General features: G+C 40.4%; 1 protein-coding gene across 1 annotated transcript in view; it reads left to right on the top strand.

The window, feature by feature from the left end:
* kcnb1 (potassium voltage-gated channel, Shab-related subfamily, member 1) overlaps nt 1-17957 on the top strand; it is a 34884-nt gene extending 16927 nt beyond the window's left edge. Inside the window, exon 3 of the mRNA XM_086040454.1 lies at nt 14961-17957. Coding sequence (XP_085896580.1) covers nt 14961-16874 — 1914 coding nt within the window. The 3' untranslated portion in view covers nt 16875-17957. The remainder of the gene's footprint in view (nt 1-14960) is intronic.
* Nucleotides 17958-20959: the final 3002 nt, after the last annotated feature.

Below are 20959 nucleotides of genomic sequence, written 5' to 3' on the forward strand. Positions count from 1 at the left end.
GAATTAGATTAAATGAATAAAGTTTAAATATCAATTGCAATATTTCTTTAAAAAGCTGTTTTTTTAAGAGAAAAACATCAGGATTTTACAAAAATAAAATTGTAATGGTGGAAGAAAACTTTTTTAAAGCAAGAATAAGGCATAGTAAAATGAAAACAAAAAACTCCCATTCTAAATGGGTAAAATTTAAATATCACCAGGGCAAAAAAAACAGTCATGCCTTTATGACCAAAAAAAAAATCATCTGAGACTAAAGTCACAATTCGAGGTGAATAGAGTTAAAATATTAAAAGGAAGAAAAATCCCAATTTTACAAAAGATGTCACTATATTATGACGGATGAATGAAGATGTGATATAAAAACAAATATATGAAAACACAATTTTTCAAGAATAAAGTCATAGTATAATGAGTATCCATTAAAATCATGCTTATTGAGTACCCGGTATATGGTCAAGTTCCACTTTATCATTCATTTCCCAGAAAAGATAATTAATTCAATATTTAATGAGTCATTCTGTGTATGAAGCTATATAATGTAAAAACGATTATGTAAGCATTCAGGCCCCTTCCAAGGATTTAGTAATATATGTGTCCGTAAAAAAAAAAAAAAATCATTCACATATGATTATAATGCAAATCAGTTTAATTTCCTAGCCCGGCTGTATCTGCAGAGACAAAAGCAATATTAAGTCTCCTGCTGAACACTGCACACTGGTCAGTGAAGTAGCAAATAAGCACTTGAATCGGTGAACTCATTTGGAAGGGATCCACGGGGACACAGTGCATTTGAAAGTTGATATTTGTCATCTTCTGGGAACGGCACATTCACATCCAGGATATCAAGCCAGATGTCAACACACTCCTAGCTGCACAATTGGAATTTAGAATTAGAATTGGGCAAAATTGGTGGTGACTAAACACATCAGCGTTGTCGGAGAGGCTGCATAATGAGCACGGCAGTTGCATGAGATAAAAAGGCAGTGCTACGCAAAACAATGCGGCATCGTAAGCCAGTTTGTCTCCTTTAGAATGTGCATGCTGCGAAAGCTACCGGACATCATGATTATAATGCATCGGCCTATCGTATACACTTACCGGCCAAAACATTAGGTACATCACGATGCAATGACATCCAATAAAAAAGATGTACCAAAAAAACAACAACAGGCTTCAAACCAATGTGAAGTTACAATGGCTGTGCTTTCAGCTAGAGCCCAAAAGGCACTGACTATGTGAAAAGGTGCGATTTTCAGATTTAGGATTCAAACACCAGAAAAAAATGAGTAAAGATAGCTTACCAGTTGGAATTGATGGGAATTTGTTACCTTAATGCCTTGGGGGAAAAAAATGGGAAAACTTTTTGAGAGGGTGCAGTGACAGACTCAAAGAGAAAAAGGCAGAAAATCAACTCAACTCAATTCTATTCATAGAGTAGTTCAAAAAAGACACGGCTGCATACAAAGTGCTATACATAAAGTAAAAATCAGACATATAAAAACCAAGACAGTATCTTTTTACTTAGCAGGACATAGATCTGACTGTCATCTGCATAGCCACGAAAGGAAATACCATGCTTTCTTAAGATGGAACCCAAATACAATGATAACAGTAGGGCCCCCAAAATTGAACCCTGTGGGACACCATATGACAGTGGGGCAGAGTGGGAGCAACCAAGGCTAATACAAAAAGTCCTGCCTGCCACGAAACGGCTATGTTCACACTGCGGGCTCGATTCCGATTTTTTTGCCCATATGCCACGCGCTTGTTTTTTTTCCCATGTACTGTATTGTGAACAGTACAATTCCGATTTTTTTTAAATCCGACCTGGTATGAACGCTCATCCACAAACATCTGACCTATGCATCGGGGTAGAGTGCTTGAAAGACTACTGACACTGTCCGTGAATCTGAAAAGTTCTTTTGAGTAACAGTTGTTGTCTTTTTGAGTTATTTGAATGAAATTGAGGATTACAATATAAATGCCATGTTATGGGAAACAAGTGGTGTTACTTCCATTTATTTCTAGTAAGTGTGAGTAAGCATTGCTTGCTAAGGAGTACATTTCATCAACTTTTCTCCATTTTCCAGTTACTTAATTTCTGATCTTTAAAATGACATATCTTCACCAAATATTACCCACTTTCCACAATTTATACATCATTGGAAAGCATTTGATGCCCTTCCAGGAATATTATATATCTGACTTTCTTCAATCTGACCCAAACATCTGTTTTGCATTTTGTTTTGTTGAACCACAAACAATATGGTGTGATTGTCAAGAAAAAAAATTGATTGCTCTGATTACTTTGGTTATATTATAAATCAACTTTACTTATTCATTCGTTAATTCATTTATGAATTCATTAATTTACTAAGATTGGCTGGCAAACAGTTCACCCTTTAATCAATCATAACACAATTGCTGTATCGGTATCATATGTGATATTGTGTTTCAAGTTCCTCTCAGCCCTGTTCTACACCACTTAAAACTACATACCCATAATATAACTCACACACACACACACACATACGTGCGCACACACTATAGAGGAGTGACCCCAGGCCACAGGTCTGCAGAAAGGTTATGTCGCTATCACTTTGATAAACTGGCCCTTACACATAAAGTGAACCTCACACTGATGCGGATGTGTGCTCAGAATAAAAGCTTTTATAAATCACAACTCCTGCACCCCGGGGGGGCTGCTCTGCTCGGCGACAAGGCCCCATTTCTCTCCGCTCGGCAGTTTGGAATAGAAAGGTGAATAAATGACTTTGAGGAGAGTCTCAAGGCCAGAGGCAGAAATAGAATCCACTAAGGCGAAGGAGAAACATTCATCAAGCCCAAGCCTGATTGTGAGAGCGGAAAGAGCTCTTGACTGGCGAGCCGGTAAGCCTCTCACCTTGATGGGCACACGACCTGGACTGTACACTGTGCCGCATCGATGGACTGCGAGCACAAATGTGTCAAAAGCATGAAACAGAACATTCCGGCGGTAATTGTGTCTGGAAAGCTAGCTACCACCGAGTCCATACAAGAGTACTATTGGTCAAATACACGACTGTCACAAATGTATTATCCATCCATTATCCGAACGGCTTATCCTCACGAGGGTTTTGGGCGTGCCTGAGCCTATGCCAGCCGTCTTTGGGCAGTAGGCGGGGTCCACCTTGAATTAGCCAATCGCAGGGCACACACAGATAAACAAGCATTCGCACTCACAAACATACAATTTAGGGTGACCGATCAACCGACCGTGTATGTTTTTTTTTTTTGGAATGTGGGAGGAAACCGGTTATATTACGGTATATAACCAAAGTAAAAATATTCTTTTTACATTTTGATCATTTGCTTGAAAAGCCTGAATTTCACCATCTCAAAAACTTAGATTAAATGACATATCAAGCAAACAAAACTGATTTCTCATTAGGTAGGAATTGGTCTTCTCTAAAATATTTTCCTGTGTTTAATGACTCTTTATGATACAGAAGTCAATTTAAATAACATTCTACTTGTATGATACGTTACATGGCTAGCAACAACACAGAACTTTAGTGGACAGTAAATTCCTGAGAATCCAATCGTTTTTAGATTTAGTCGATGTTGCATGATATACTTACTTCGGAATGCTGTACAGTATATACTTTTGTGACATTTTGGGGTTTTCTAGCCTGTAGCGATGCCTCTGTAGTCTCAAAGGATACAAATTGGTCATTTTCTTAAGCCCCCATTGTATGCTATATAACTCAAGCATAAATGTCATGATTTAGTGAGGACGCAATTATTCACATTAGACTATGTAGCATGATGTCTCATGGCTTCAAGTGTATAAAGCCGTACAGCGGGATTTCTAAAGAGCAACTGGCTTTGTTGGCTAAATTAAAATTGCTATTTAAAATGCCAAAAGCCCGCTCCTCTTTGTTATGAATGATTGATTGTTAAAATAAGAAGACGTAATAAGCTTGGCATAATGAGCTTGACAAACCCCTGCAGATTGAAAGCCGCGTCTTTTGTTCACACAGTTCCAGGAGCTCAACAAACATCGCATTTTGAAGAGAAATCCTGCATGCGCAGCCGTGAACAGGCGATATAGGATTTACACGAGTCAGGGTATCTGTCTCCATGCCCTTAACATCCCTTGAGAGTGACCAACCCCTGACCTTTGAGTTCAACAAATACGCACTCAGTTGGACTGAATACGTGCCGCGAGCAAGTGCTAGACTGGAATATTCTCGGTCGCTAGTGAATAAAAGATGCGACACGCACATCTTGCATTTTCTCCTTTATAATGCCTTTGTTCCCTGGCCATTTTTTCTCTTTTATTTCGCTGCTTTCGTAACGTGCTGAAAAGTTCAGTGTCACCATGGCAACCGTCATCCGTGTGACGCCGACACTTACAGCTGCCTATTCAGGCGTCATTGTTGACTGTCTGTCTGTGTATGTGCGCTTGCACGTGTATGTGTGTGTCACAGAGGTAGGGGTGTGTTTTCTGCATTTCCCCTCTGCTGCGTCTGTAGAGAAGGTGCTGCTTTTCTTGTATTTTAAACAAAATTATGGAATCACCTTATCTCAAATTCACTTTAATAATTTCCAATCAGGAGAATAAATAGTACATCTAATTGCGTGACTACATTTTCCATTTAGATAATGAAAACATACCCTAATTATAGCAAAAATGTCCTTTGCTCTCTTCTTTGTCAGTTAATTCCAGACATTAACCTTTGGGGTTGATTTTAAATGCATATTTCGGAGTTACAGCATGGCCGTTAGCTGAAAAAAGGAAGGTCGAACAATCGTCTGGGAGTTGGGGTCCTTTTACTGTGTGTCACCTTAGAAGTAATGTCATGTTTCTGTGCCCACGCCCCCCCAAAAAAAAGCCACCATATGATGTTGTTTTATGAGACAAATTTGAGAGTTTGTTATGGCTCGGTCGGATCGCTCCCCCTCTTTGATGACTTAACTCAGCCCGAAATGCAACATTAGGTAAGAACTAAGAAGTGCTCTCCTTTTTGGTTCATATGTGTAAAAAATAAATATAGTACACAGTGCAACTGGGTTTCATACTTCAAGCCACAGGAATTCAAGCCACAAATCCACTTTAGAAGTTGGCAACATGGCAAACAAGGGATGGAAACCGGTACAATCCTAGCTTTATTTAAGAATCAGTATTATGCACTGCACTTATTGTACTTCAAAGTCTGCAGACTGTTTTAAAATACCGGTATTTGATTTATGGATGGTTGCTTTTAAAATGTGTTTAAAAGAATATTTTAGTTGAGTTTTTACCACAGAATATTTGCTGTATTTTTTTTATCTTGCACACAAGATATACACTCATTTTTTATGTTTTTACATCTAATACTAAAACTAATAAAAATAAACAAAAATGAAGCATTTTGAAATAAACTAAAACTAAAAAAAAAAAAAAAGAAACCTCTGAAAAGAAATTAAAACTAACTATATTTAAAAATCAAAACTCTAAAGGAAATTTTAAAAAACTGGAATGAAAATTCCAAAACTATTAGAACCATTGTGAACATTGAACCCCTGCGAGTGGCCACAATACCATCAGCGACTATCCATGCTGGTCATGTTTCAAGAAAAACTTTGCTGTCCAACTACTCAAACCCCAACAGCATTTTCACAAGACTAAAAACCGTCCCTGTTCAGTTGTTCTAAATCCAGTATAAAATCAGACGTACAAAATTCCCAGTGAGAGGGTGCTCCTGCGGTTTGCCAAACCCCCCTATACAGTGTTTCTATTTATATGGCCACGGCGGAGCAGCCGGCTTTTAAATTTAGATGCTGAGTCTGGATTCTCTTCTTCATCTGAAATTCATGAATAATTGAGAAGGAGAGGAGATGAGGTGGTATTCATTCACGAGATGGATGATCCAAGCATAGATTTCCTCCCTACATTTACTTGAACGGGGTTGCACTGCACTTTTGCGCATGCAAGCACTGTATGAGTTCGCCAAAAGTTGCCCCCCGAAAATAGCTTTCGGAGGACGGCTGCAGGGTTTTTCCCGTGACCTCAAAATGCACTAAAGTGGCCCGATGAAAGAAAGTAGCAAACAAATGAATGGCAATAGTAAATGAATTATCATTGTATTGTGACTCTTGTCGAATTCATTCATTTACCAAGGCAAATTCCTTGTTGGTTTTACACACATTCTTGGAAATTAACATGATTTTGATAATAGACGATTTCCCAGTGTAAGTTTTTGTTTCTTCAATTTTTGAAATCGATCCTGGCAGAACTGCATTAGCGTAGCTTGCAGTTTGTAGTATTCAATATAATCAAGAAGATTCACACCAAAATATATTTGTTGTGAAAATATTATCAAAATAACCGCGGTTTATTGCCAGCTTGATCGATCCACAATGTTCGGAGGCTTTTTCCGACTGATGTTTGAAAGTTGAACCGAGTTTATGTTGTAGTGTCACTCCAGTCCTGTGAGTGGCACTAAATTGCACTACAAACTAGCAAACAAATCAAGATTCAGGAGTCAAGATAACTAAATGCTGGATAATTACTTTTATCAAGAGAAACACCAAAGTTGGGTTCTTTCCAGTTAAGTGTTCTTCCTCTACAAAGGAAAAATGTTAAGTATACAACTAACACACTCATAACCAAAACAATTACCTGCCTGGATGAGGTAACTACATTTGTACTCTGTAGAGTGGAGACCTCCTCCATGGCTGGAAAAAAAAATCCTAGTTGCATCAGCATAAAACTGTACATCTCTCTTGCTCCCTGACTCTCTGGTCAAGTTTATTTGTATAGCCATTAATCGCAAGAGTCTCAAAGGGCTTCACAAGCCCACAGTTGGCAAATATTAGCATCACCCTCTGATCTAAACCTCCCAACTGGGCAATGAAAAACTCACAAACCCAAATAAGGAAAAAAGACAAAATCTTGAGGAAGGAGCACAGATGGGGGGGAATTCCCCTCCCAGGAATGGATAGGATGCTCAGTGGGCAACATTTACCACTTCATGTGGTGCTGTTTTAAAGTGCTGTATAAATAAAGTTGAATTGAGTTTAGTATACAATACATTGTTAACTATTACCTATTGCAATTCACGTGGACCAAGAGCCAATACAAAATGGCCACGAAGGGTGTAATATGATCCAACTTTCTTTTCCTTGTCAGCAATCAAACCAAAGCAGCAGTGGGCCTTATGATGAGATGTGCCTCATAGGTCATTGCTTTTAAATCTACATGCTTGATACTACAATACATATTTATCTAGTAAGAGATGTGCGAGATCAAGATAAACCATCTTCTGCTGCTCAAAAGTCTCCTCCTCCCGTCTCTATGGAAACGCCGTCTCTTTCACAGGCTCAGAGGCGGAGCCCGTCTATATTCTGAATCAGGGGTGTGAATTATTCCCTTATTCAACGCTCACATTACGACTTTATTGCTGTTTATCACCGGCGCCGGTGCTATGAACGACCGGCGCGGCGTGCGGGGAAAACATCTGCAGCCGAGGATGCCTGCCAGCTCTAAAAATAACAGATGGGGACATTTATGGAGTTTTCACGGTGCGAACTGTGACATTTAAAACAATACAGCCACAGAGTCATTTGGAATATTGGTAGAAGTGAGAGGAAAGACTGAAACAGTTGAAAGATGGGGTAGAGTCGTATAAGGCGCAAATCGGGAGGGGATGAGAAGCAGGGGAGGGAGAGTCGGCAAGACGGTGTCAGACTTGCAGTCAGGTCCACGTAGCCGCCTCCTGTCGAGCTTCAAGAGGGTTGTCATGGCGATATATAACCCAGCCGGGGCTGCCAGAGGGTTTGCGTGGCATCTCTTTGGCCTCGGCTGTGAAAGGAGATGAAGGGGGAGAGAGTTGGTGAGGGCCCGGGGGAAATGGATCTACCTCGTATCTGTTTAGGTTCATGTTGTTTGGCTAGTAGCTCCAGCGTGTTTTCCGAGCTAGATCAGGGGCTTCCCGTGGGAATCACAGGAACAGGAGATTCCGCATGGTGCACGGTGTTCCTCCTGATGCTTACTAATAAGGAAAAGTTGGAGCGCTGAGACTTACTCGGGGGATGCAGCCAGAATTATGTCAGTGGCTCACACACAAGTAGGAAAAGAAGAAAGAGCTTCTTTTTTGGACGCAGTGTAAAGTTAGCACTGCAGCATACACTGTTTGGTTTGAAGTATATCTATTTCGGTTTTACTGTACGGCCATACGGAAGAAGGAAGGTCGAACAGTTGGTTGCGAATTGTAGTTTACATTTATTACACAATACTTTTTTTTTTTAATCTTGCAGGTGACAAATACTCCATATATTTAAAAAAACGTAATACTAAAACTAATCAAAGCATTCTTTGAATAATTAAACTGAATAAAAATTAATAAACATGCTCTGAAAATTAATTTAAACTGAATTCATCTAAATGAAATCAAAATGAACTACACTGGAAAATCCAATACTTTTGTAACTGTGCCGTGTTTACTATTTGGATAATTGTAATAGTCAGCATCTGTCTTATAAAGATTCTATTTGCACAATTATTTAAAACCCAATACAACAACAACAACAACGGAGTGAAAACTGTTAACGTTAGTGTTCCCTGTCAAATATGGCCTTCAGCCGTCGAATTCCAGAAAGCTATCAAAAATATTTACACTGCCACTGTCACAATTATTTTTTTTTTTCTTTCATTTTTTTTCACCACATAACCCTTATACAGGATGCGAAAGTTGGCACCCATATATTGACATGAAGGCTCAGCTCTTGAGCCAGACCACCCACCACCTGCCTGGTGCTTATGATTTCCAATAAACTTTAGCAGGTGTGCCCGACCACCCTGCCTGGCTGAAAAACAAAAAAATATTCTACTGAGTTGATCAAAGAGGTGCTGTGAGTCGGTGCTTATTGCGTTTTAGTTGTGATGTTTATTTATTTGTTTACTATGCAAACCTCCAACTGCAAGCAGCGATTCATTCAGCTTCAAACAGGTTCATGGCCAACATTAAAAGATAAGCCTTTTGGAGTTGTTTTGTTTTGTTTTAATGAAACCGCCTCAATGGCCTCATTGAAGAGGACGAGCACAGGCCACAAACTAATTGCAACAACCACAGTTATCGTAATGGCGTGATGGTGAGATGTATATTTAATCATTAATAACGTTTGAGAAGTTACCTAATTTTAAGAAATCTGCAATCATTTCCTACGCTAATAATTGTAGATATCCAAATACGGTGGTACCAAAGTATTTCAAGAATGACAATGTCCAAGCATAGAACACATATTGAGGTGACTCATCTTAGGTGATAAAATTAATAAATGAAATGAATGGAAGAAAGGCAGTAGAGAAGCATTAAAAATATGAAACACAAGCGTCTTCAATTGCATTGTGGGTATAAAACTGTGACCCGGGATCTCTGTGTAATGAGTCATTCAGTTATCACATTCCCCATCTTTACCGTCTGTTCACGCACAGCATCATACTGAGAACTGGATCCCATGATAATGCTAATGCTAATTATTGCTAATAAGGTAACAAAAATGAAAGAACTGCACTGCAAACTACAAGTACAATAATAAACACTGTTAGATGAATAACTCTGTAACGCCATCATCTAAACTAAAGATAATTATCTACCTAAAGGCAGAATTATTAAAGCAGCTTTTGTATTTTTCTACTGCTAATGAGAAGGAATATTTGAAAGCAACTACTAGTGCATCCCCCTCAAACAATGGAATTGTTTGTGTCAGAGAGAAGATTCCTATTTTCAGTCCTCCCAGTACAGCAGCCTTGAACAAAAAGCCTGCTATGAAGACATTAAAGCCGCCAGCAAATAGCAAACCAGAGGAAGTCAGCAAATATTAGAACATCCTAAATGAAACGCGCAAAGACTCTCCAAGCCGAGTTTGGCTTGCTGGTTGAATGCAAATGTTAGGTTTGTTAGATGAGGGAAATCACACCGCAACACATTGGGATCATTGTTTTATATTATCCGTGGAAAAAGACTATTGACTTTGAATCATAGGCTAAATCAGAAAGGAGCAGCATGGTGGTCTATTGGTTAACACGTCTGCCACAGTTAATTGAAGACTGTGAATTGCCCGTCGGTATACATGAGAGTGTAAACGGTTGTTTTTAATTTGTGCCCTGTGATTGACTGGCAACCAGCTCAAGCTGTACCCCGCTTCTTCTCCGAAGTCTGCTGGGATAGGCTTCAATTACCTGCAACCATAATGAGGACAAGCATTGTAGAAAATGAATGGAAGGATGGTTCAATCAGTACACTGCATCTTCTATCCTAACATTTTCCTCCGAGGGAAGCCTATAGAAAAGTCCAAGGATGCAAGGGCCGCTTCAGCATTTGTCACCTTTAATTTACTTAAACATAATGGATGGCTGGATAAGAAAACCAATCAATCACCCAATTATATAGTGTTTATATGTATCTATTTTAGAAACGATTATAGATTTTTGTTAAAGGTGATAAGGCAAAAAGCTGAGGCTTTTTCAGGACATTGGGGTGATTTGGGCCCTGTATTCCTCTGGAGCAAAGCCCCCCCCTGCACTGAGAAGAACTGCACATTTAGAATAAAAACAAGGACCTCACCAGGGGCGTAGTCTTGGGTGGGCCTAGGTGTGCACAGGCCCATCCAGATAGACAGACTACTCACCCAGTGAGATTTATGAATATATCCTTATATACTTTTTAGTAACTTATTCATTTTTTAAATTTGTGTTTCATTGTTTGCTTTATTTGGTTATTGTATTCATTATTTTTATACCATTAAGCATGGCATAATTGTGGTTGTCTAAGGAAGATCTGAACTTCATATTATTCAGTTTGTCATTTCATTTGAATATACGATGTGTCGGGAAAGGAGGATTGTGCTCAGTGAGAGAAATATTCAGGCCCACCCTGATTTTTCTAGGCCCACCCATAAGCCACGTTCTGGCTCCGCCCCACATCCCCACTATTCACATTGACCCCCACACTCCTTTTAATTGGGTGTCACGGGCCATGTCAAATGTTAATTTTAGCATACAGTATGCCGCAGGCTACTAAAAATAGGACAGTAGGTTGCAAATAGCCCACGGTGCGGACTTAAGTATTAATGTTCCATTAGCAAGAATCCGATTGACTTTTAAGGGTACATGGCCCAAGAGATGTGACAGTTCACAAACAAATCAACATAGCACACAACAATTAGGCCAATTGCATTGAACTCTGGTGCCTTAAATCCCTGTAAATAAGAAAATAAGGGAACATTTGACACACCAGAGAGAGGACTGTTAAAAACCCTGCCATATTTGAAAGCTAAAAAGAACATCAAAAGAGGCTGAAAAATCAGGGGGGAAAAAAATCAAGCCAGTGTCTCCTCTCTCAATCACTATCACGTCCACTTGAGGTTGCCATCCACATATCGTCCACCACAGCAACTATGACTGTGAATGTGTATACGCCTTTAAAAGGCTGGCCTGCTCTTTTGAGTGACCTGGAAGTGAATATATGAAATACTTTTGCCAGATATTTCCATGGCTATAGCATTAGCCACTGTACTGTACTGTATTGTACAATAATAATTAAAAAGAAAAAAAATAACGGTGATGCACTCAACAGTAAGTGAACTGCGACACACCGAAGGATGACTGTACACCTGCTATGTCATTACTGGACTTTTTTACCCCTGACAACAAGGTTCTCTTCCACAGAGAGTACTACATAAAGTACAGCAGTTGTCTTGTGGAAGTTTACAGCAATTATCTTCCAACATGTGTAATGTATGTAGAAACAAATCTCTGAATTAACTTTACAAGGTCTTAAAGGAAGTAAAATCCCTTTTGGGTGGTGGAGCAGCCTAATGAGGTCTGGTGTCACCTTGTCTTTTTTTTTTTTTTTGGCTTAAAAAGGTAATTTTTTTTTGTCTCCTGAGCCACACGAGATGAGACACTCTATGGTGTGATGTGTCAGGTCTCTAGTGGGATTTCCTGTCAGTCTGCTCTCTCTCTCTCTCCCCTGGATATAAATATCTGCTTCAGATTTTTTTTTCCAAAGCCACCAAAAATACATTTGAGTGTCAAATATCATTTGCGTACATGAAACAATAATACACGGCCATTAATAGCATATTTTATTCTAACGTCAGTCCACCGGGGATCCTATAAATAGTCAGTAATTTGGTTGATGTGGTTGCAACTTTGTCTGCTGCTCTGTTCAGGCCTGTTTCCTCGACATGCATGTCTTTGCCTTTTTAGCGGGATGATATATAGCGCAATGCTTTGATGAAATTAGCGGCCAATGACAATAAAGCTGCCAGGAAGGAAGGAAGGAGGCCGGGAGATAACGACAGGCAGGCAGTGTGCAGTCACCGCGGGGACACAGGCCAGTGGGAAATGTGCAGGGTTTGCGAGTGGAACTTCACTCTTCATAACCATAATCTTACACAGCGGCGCCGGTGTGTCTTCATTAGTGACCTTTTTATAGCATCGCAAGCCCATTACCTCAGCCATTTTTTTAATCCTGTCCCATCATAGTGACAATCCTCCACAGATTTAAATGAGGTATTTGTTAGGAGCGTAATTCTATTCTTTCTCTGGATCATTACAAATGTGCTGCATGCAGCATCTTGGTGAATGTGATTAGCGCCTTTAGCTATAAGGTCAATACTGTGGACGGTTAATTTACAACCAAAAATTAGCACTAGATGTTTGCAAAATAAGAGGGCCAGGAACTGTTTTTAATTTATTTAATCAGGAGAACCACTTCTTGCGTTTGTTTTTTTCATGTTTTTTCATGTTTTTTTTTCAAATTCATACAGTGGATGTAAAAAGCCTACACACCTCATTCAAATGATTTTAGTGATAGAGTGACCAGGATAAATCATTGGTATGTTTTGTACCATTAATGTGACCTATATCGTGCACAACTATTTCTGTTTTTATTTTATTTATTTTTTTAATCGAAAGGGGAAGTAGTACTACTGCTACTACTGAAATATTGTGGTTGCACAAGAGTGCACACTGTCTTATAGAAGGGGATGTGGCTGTGTTCAGAATGAACCAATCAAAATCAAACTTGTGTTAAATGGGAGTCAGCACACAACCGCCACCGTTTAAAGTGCACATAATCTCAGTTGTTTATTTTGATTTCTCTATCAAAACGTTTTTTTTAACAAACGCAGCAGAGTTGCACAGATTATAGGTCATACTAATGGCGGGGGAAAAAAAAGTGTTTTAAATTATGTTCTTATTTGTTTTATATGTAAAAACCTGGTATTTGTACAGGGATGTGTAAACATTTTATATGCGCTAGAGTTGTGAATCTCAAAAAGAATATAATAGAAAAATCTATTTTGGTATCAGTTAAACTAATATTATACAGTTTCGTTAAAAAGAGTCAAACATTTCACGAAACCAATTCCTCCCTATAATGATGATACGTAATATTCAAATTTCTTGATATTGGGTTTGTTGGCTAAGCTTACAATCATAAAAAAATGATACATTTATAAACTCGCAGAATGAAATATTTCATGATTTAAATTTTTCATAATTGATCCTCTGAAATGAGGCTTTCCACAATATTCAAGTTAATAGATTTATTCTCAGTGCCCTGCCTTAAAATTCTACACTCATTACCAACATAAACTACTTTTATATGTATTTATTTCTTATAATTCAAATCTTGGACCGGCGCTCATTTCACTATATTCTGCAAGTCACAGCTTCACTCCAGCACCTCAACTGCTCCTCAACGTTTTGGACCCAAACCAATTTTCCTCCAAGGGAAAAGGAAGAGGAGCAGGAGGAAAAGAGGAGTACAGACAGGAGCAAATAAACAGATAGGATCATTATTCTTGTCTGCCACGGTGCTATGGCAACAGTTTCCTCCTGCTCTGATTGGTCGTAGATAAGGTTGCCTCTTAAACCATTTGACTGTGGCCACTTGGGCTCGTGGGAGTGGACAAATTATTAGGCTGTCGTCAAAGCCTGAGCTGTCACTCACCCTCTTCACAACCGCAGCCTTCATTTCCTTCAGACAACATAGAAGGAAGCCCTAACTCATGTGCTTGCAATTTGTCTTTCCCAATGACTAATAGGTGTGATTTCATCAAAAGTAAGGAGACATGGTGGAGGATATTAAGATTTGATGTGATTTTTTTTAAGCATTCATACAGAAATTGGATGAAAAAGTAAATATGGTTTATCAAGAAAAATTGCACCCAAACGAATTTTGGTTGCATTGGTTGTCAGAGATGGGCACTTTACCCTTTTTTGCCGGCCTGCCCTCCGTCCTTCGTCCACGACCTGGGATGGGTACCCTTCCGTCCTTGTCCTTCCGTCCTGATTCACTAAAATAATCAACCTCCGACACCGTCCATCCTCGTCCTTTCAAAAAGCACTTCTGTCCTTAAATTCTTAAATTAAACCTCTCTGTTTTTACAAAGTATTGGAAATGAGTCAGTCTCGCCATTTTCATTACTGGATTCTGAATCTGAGGACCTTTCTTGCTCAAAGATATAGCTCTGTTGGCCCATTTTTTCTTGACTTTCCTCCAAATACTCCCTTCTTTCAACGACAACATGACAACAACATCAATTTGGCGTATCACTCAATACCAACTGGTGGCCGCAAGGGAAGACCCACTCAATGACGTGACGTCACATCCTTCCCTACCTTTGCGCCTTGCATCAAGATTAACAGGGGGATTGCGGACATGCTGTTTTGGCAAATACAAGATTAGACACGAAGATGGGAACACCAGATGTTTACAATATTGATACAGATCTTTACACCAAACTTTACAATATTGCTACTTTTCCCCATCAATACCTCGTAATCTGCCATCGGCGGTACCCTTTAATTCACAGCCAATGGTACACTTATTCAGCAGTAGTCACTGTAGTAGTCAATGTACTTACAGTAAGCAAGGCTACAACAATTCCAGTTTATTAAACTATTTCAATTTGCCTTTCAGATCCTGGCTATCATCTCCATCCTCTTCATCGTGTTATCCACCATCGCATTGTCTCTCAACACGCTACCAGAGCTGCAGGACACAGATGAGTTCGGCCAGTCCACCGACAACCCACAGCTGGCCCACGTGGAAGCAGTGTGCATTGCTTGGTTCACCATGGAGTACCTGCTCCGCTTCCTCTCTTCTCCCAACAAGTGGAAGTTCTTCAAGGGTCCCCTGAACGTCATCGACCTACTGGCCATCCTGCCATACTACGTCACCATCTTCCTGACGGAATCGAACAAGAGCGTACTGCAATTTCAGAACGTGCGGCGTGTGGTTCAGATTTTCCGGATCATGCGAATCCTACGCATTCTCAAGCTTGCCCGTCACTCCACCGGACTTCAGTCTCTCGGCTTCACCCTTAGGAGAAGCTACAACGAGCTGGGACTACTCATTCTTTTTCTTGCCATGGGTATCATGATCTTCTCCAGTTTGGTGTTCTTTGCCGAGAAGGATGAGGAGGACACAAAGTTTAAAAGCATTCCAGCTTCTTTCTGGTGGGCAACTATAACAATGACCACAGTAGGCTATGGAGACATCTACCCTAAAACTCTGCTTGGAAAGATAGTTGGGGGTTTATGCTGCATAGCAGGAGTACTGGTAATAGCTCTCCCTATTCCCATTATTGTAAACAACTTCTCAGAATTCTACAAGGAGCAAAAAAGACAGGAAAAAGCACTTAAACGTAGAGAGGCCCTGGAGAGGGCAAAGAGAAATGGTAGCATTGTTTCCATGAACTTGAAGGAGGCTTTTGCCCGTAGTGCAGAACTGATGGATGTGGTGGTGGAAAAGAATGAGAGGCCTCATGATAACCACCTCTCACCGAGCCGTTGGAAATGGACTCCCAAGAGAGCCGTTTCGGAAACGAGTTCCAACCGTTCTTTCAATGTCCAGGACTTAGGATCTCCAAACAAGGGCCGAAACAGCAGCCCCCAAAAGTTGAACGTTCAGAAGTTGGAGGAGATGTACACCCAAATGGCCAAGACCCAGTCACAACCGAACCTCAACGCTAAAGGTTCCAGGGTTGGCAAGCAAAGGGACGAGATAGAGCTGGGAGCCATACAGGATCATGGTCCACCAATGCTGGAAACCGCAGACGGTGTAGGTGACATGAAAAGTTTGTCCAGCATTGACAGCTACATCAGTTGTGCTACAGACTTCCAGGAGAATCCACGCTTCCCTCAGAGTACAGCAATGGACCTTTGCCACAGCGAAAGCAACCGGTTCTCACATAATCCAGCTATAGCTCTTCCCCAGCACTCTCTGGCAAAACCAGGCCAGCAAAGCACCCGCGCACCAATGTTGACTCCCATCACCGTCCCCAAACCGTCATGCTCAGAAAATGCAAGGAGATTCTTATTCCCTGGCAATGCCTCAAAAAGCCTTTTCTCCAAAGGAGGCTGTCGCAATGAGAAGGAGCCCGGACCGTCGCCACTCTCCGACAGCTCCATCCTATCCGACCACTCTCTGCTGAGCCCCGAAGTTTCCGTCTACACCACGGCCAGCAGCCGGACGCCGCCAAAGTCCCCAGAAAGCGCCACCCTGGCCCCGACCGTCTTCACCTTCCACGACTCTTCTATCAGTAAATACATTGACGCCGACACCGATGACGATGAACACTTGCGTGACATTTCCGACGCTAGCCCCACAGATCGCCTGCTGAGCGGCTCCAGCCCCAAACGCAGCATCAACATCAACTACCAGAGAGCCACCAACCATTTGGAAGCAGCTCAGAAAATGCTGGGACAAAACTGTCTATTCCCCCGGGAAGGAATTTACGGGGTTCCTCACGAGAATCACGTCGGTCCAGAGATAGGACGTAGACAAAAGGGGGAAAGGGGGCGTCAAAATACTTTGGACCAAAGCCACTGAGGTATGAGTATGTAAGTATAAAGCATAAACCAGAGCAGGAGTGCTTGTGACAGAGACACCAAACACTCAACAAGCCAGACAGACAAAGAAGGGTTACAAAGTTTAAACGTTTTACAAATCACCCGAGCATGCCATTGGACCATGGGCTCAGGGAGAACGCGAGGGCCGATTACTCGGGTCCGGGGAGAAACAATTTCACTGCCCCTCTTTCGATTCATTCCAATCAAGAGGTAGTATTCCACGCAAAGAAGCACCCCAATGTAGCCAGCAGGTCTGTTCAGCGATCCTATGAGTCGTTTTGAGAAAATCAAACTGGGTTCTGTATGGTGTTGAGGCTGACGGTTATCGCGACATTCTCCAGTAAGAACAGTCCAAGCAGAACTAGTTTCATAGTCTTGGAGCTACAAGGAGAGGACCTAAAAACCTATGAGCTTCATCATGCCCTCCATTCCCATACCTGGCCTTAGTCATTTGCAATTGTTGGGAGCGTGCATGTCTGCATTTGCGCGTGTGCACGTGAGGATGACTGCTGATGGATGATCCAATGGTAATTCATGTACACACACCTCAAAGATTGTCCGATTTGATTTATTTTTTTATACGGATGAAATACCTTCGATATTGGCTATATGTTGTCTGCTTTGTCCTAATCATACGTGACAAGTAATCTCACGACAAGGATCAACGTCGTGGAACAGAGGCTTCCGATATTAGAGGTTACGGCCCATCATCCGCAGTATTTTGTCACATGACGTTTGAGGAGGATGGATCACACTTACAGTACATCTTGCCGGTGGTTAATATTACCCGTACATCTCTGTGTCATTTATAATGGATGAAAGTCGAGTTTTTTTTTATGGGCAACTACTGTGTAAGAACCAAACATAATGTACACTCACAGGCTATTTAATTAGGCACACATACACAATTTAATAAGACCCAATATAAGTGCTGTATGTACTGTAATGCGTCAGTTTTGATTGGTACAGTCATAGAGGTATTCAGTTAATTTACTGTCTTACATTGTGGTTGTAGTTTGTAAAGGCCGGTTTTACAATATTGGTTATAAAATATTAGAAAGAACTTCAAGTCACTTTAAAGCGGAAGTCAACCCAAACATATTTTCTTCAAGAATATGTTCCCAGCAGGCCCACTAGTTGAAACACGGCATTTTGATTAATTTTGCATTTGTGGAATAAGTGTTAATCCACTCGTTTTTAGCCATCTCCAGGGGCGGCCATTTTGTCTTCTGTCGCCTGAAAATGACATCACAACTGCTCACGACGACCAATCACGGCTCAGATTCAGAAAACAGGTCAGCCGTGATTGGTCGTTGTGAGCAGTTGTGATGTCATTTTCAGTCGACAGAAGACAAAATGGCCGCCCCCTGAGATGGCTAAAAACGAGTGCATTTTGCTGCTTAATTTATATTCCACAAATTAATATGAAAGCCGTGTTTCAACTAGTGGGCCTGCTGGGAACATATTCTTGAAAAAAATATGTTAGGGTTGACTTCCGCTTTAAAGTGGGAAATTAATGTCTTGTAAATTTGACACACCACAGAAAAGAGTGTTGTCAATGACCCTGTCAAGTTTGAATGATTAAAAAAAAAAAAAATCACCAAGTTTACAGAATTCCCTCCACGTTTCAGCCTCCAGCGGCTGGAATATATCCTACCAGGTTATCACCCGTTTTCTCTCTTTGTGGCTATCATGACAATCATGCCATTTTTGTGGTTCAACGACATATAGTGCAGTATGATATATTGTATGTGGAGCCTCAAAACCCAGTACAGCGTCACAGTTTGCCCGCTGCGGCACACCTGTCGGTGTGGCACGTAATCGCTTTGTGTGTCTTACGATGCTGTTCAAAAACACTGCAAACTACAACAGCAAGAAGAAACATCTTGTAAAGCATTACCTCAATCAAAACTAAGCACTACTATTAAGGAAGAAATAGGATCATACAGCTCTTGTACTAATATCAACAAATGTTGTGTCTAATGTTGTAGCCAGTGAATACATACAGTACATTCAACCAACCGTATATCAGTATAAAAAAATGTAAAACCGTGAATAGTAATCAGCTCAACAATCCGTCATTTTATAATAACAATTTGAAGCATTTCCCCCCACTAATTTAAGATTTTAGTAGCAAATGTTCAATATGCATTGGCCTTATTTTGTCCAACAGAAAAGCAACCAAAGAGACTGGTTTGACTAAATAAAAGTTAATATAATATTGAGGGGGGACTGTTGCTGCTTTATTGCTTAATTCTCCCATGTAACAAAGTCATTCTGTATATAAAGGAACTGTATACAAGTCGGAATTGAAACCCACGGAAGATGCACGCAGCTTACCTTCAATATATGCGGTATCGAAATGCCTGGTTGCCATGGTGACAGTTACCATTGCTGAGTTTTTTAATTGGGTTACGAAGGTCTAACTGCATGCAACATATACAAGAGTGCACAGAGGCACGTGGGAATGGCAGTTATGCATGGCAGTCACACGTTGGCATGACCACCGTTCACCACCCATACTCATGACTCACGGATGCGGCGTTATAAGGATGCCACGACCTTGCCCATTGACATGTTTATGACCTCTTTGTAGCACATTGCCGATATGTGACATTTTTTTTTTTTGTTACCTGCATAACACAGCAACATTTAAGGGAATATAAATATTTATTATTAGAAGAATACACATGCACTTTAATGTCTAACTCATATGGAGGAAACGGTCTTTGTTCATCTCAGTTGAGATGTGACATACTTGCCTTTGAAAGCCCTTTAAAAGAAACAAGCGAAGGTATGTGGATTGAGCCAAAACCGTGAAAGAAAAGCATAACAATACTGAATTTGGAGCTAACAGATTCTAGTTAGACCTGCAGGGACAAGGGTGTAGTCAATCATACTTGTATACTGTATGTGATAGGTCGGCACAAGGTTCATGAGTGGCTGTCATTCGTTCCTTTGCTTTGGAGTCACAAACCCTGATTTCATATTGTGTTTTGCGTTGTAGCCAGAGAAGCCAGAGTGTGAACGGAATTGCAATGAGGGTGTGTGCGAGGGAGAGTGTGACGCTTAATAGAAAAAAAATTCCCAAATGAATGTATGCATGTCAGGGGAAGCCTCCATTCTGTGTGTGAACTACCGAGAAGCCGCCCACACGCCCCAAAGATATCACAGAATACTTTACTTAGAATACTCAAAGTATTCTTTACACATATTTAAGCGTAGTTATTATATTTTACTAAGGATGACTTTTCTTTTAGTCTTATTAATTATTCCAACAACATTTGATAAGGAGGTAATTGTACAAAAAGCGGGGGGAAAAAATGACAAGATAAACATTTCCAATTGACTTCTGGTGGCATTGTACTCTCAACATTCAGCTCAGCAGTGCTGAATGGACCTTTAATTGGATTTTGCTCGAGAAACACAATTAGGAAAATTGAATGTATGCCGAACATGTCGTCCCCCATCGTCAAACTCTGCCACATAAATCTCATTGACAGATATATGTCACACATAATTAGGTCAGTAATAACCTGCTGATTGCCAGTTATGAGTGACATCATCATCAATATTACCAGTAATCGATAAAATGGGGAAGAAAAAAAATGTTTCTTCTGCAATTAAAGGTCAGTACAGTACAAGCTGTCACCTCTCATCATCTGTCCAGTCGTTTGGACTTTCAGAAAAGGCTGTCAGGGAGCATTTTGGCTGAAATATTTCAAGTATGATGACAATCAATATTCCATGACTAGACAGGAAACACCATAGTCGAGATTTGTTCACCATAATTGCGCATTACAAATACAACACAATATGGACGGGCAATCTTTCAGACATGATTTTAGTTGGGTACCCAATAAAATGTTTAGCATTGTTCACTATTTGCTGTTAAATAACATGAGTGCAACACACTTCAAGGACCCCTAAAATATGTTGTCTATGTATTTCAATTTATTCATTGTATGTATTGTTTTTATTCATTTTTATTGAATCTTATTTATTAGCTTTCTATTCATTTCGGTGCATTTGGGTACACAATCCCAAGGTTTTTGTCCTGGTCAT

The sequence above is a fragment of the Filicampus tigris genome, chromosome 9 (genome assembly GCF_054856515.1).
Source record: "Filicampus tigris isolate MCC_2025a chromosome 9, RoL_Ftig_1.0, whole genome shotgun sequence".
Taxonomy (NCBI): Eukaryota; Metazoa; Chordata; class Actinopteri; order Syngnathiformes; family Syngnathidae; genus Filicampus; species Filicampus tigris.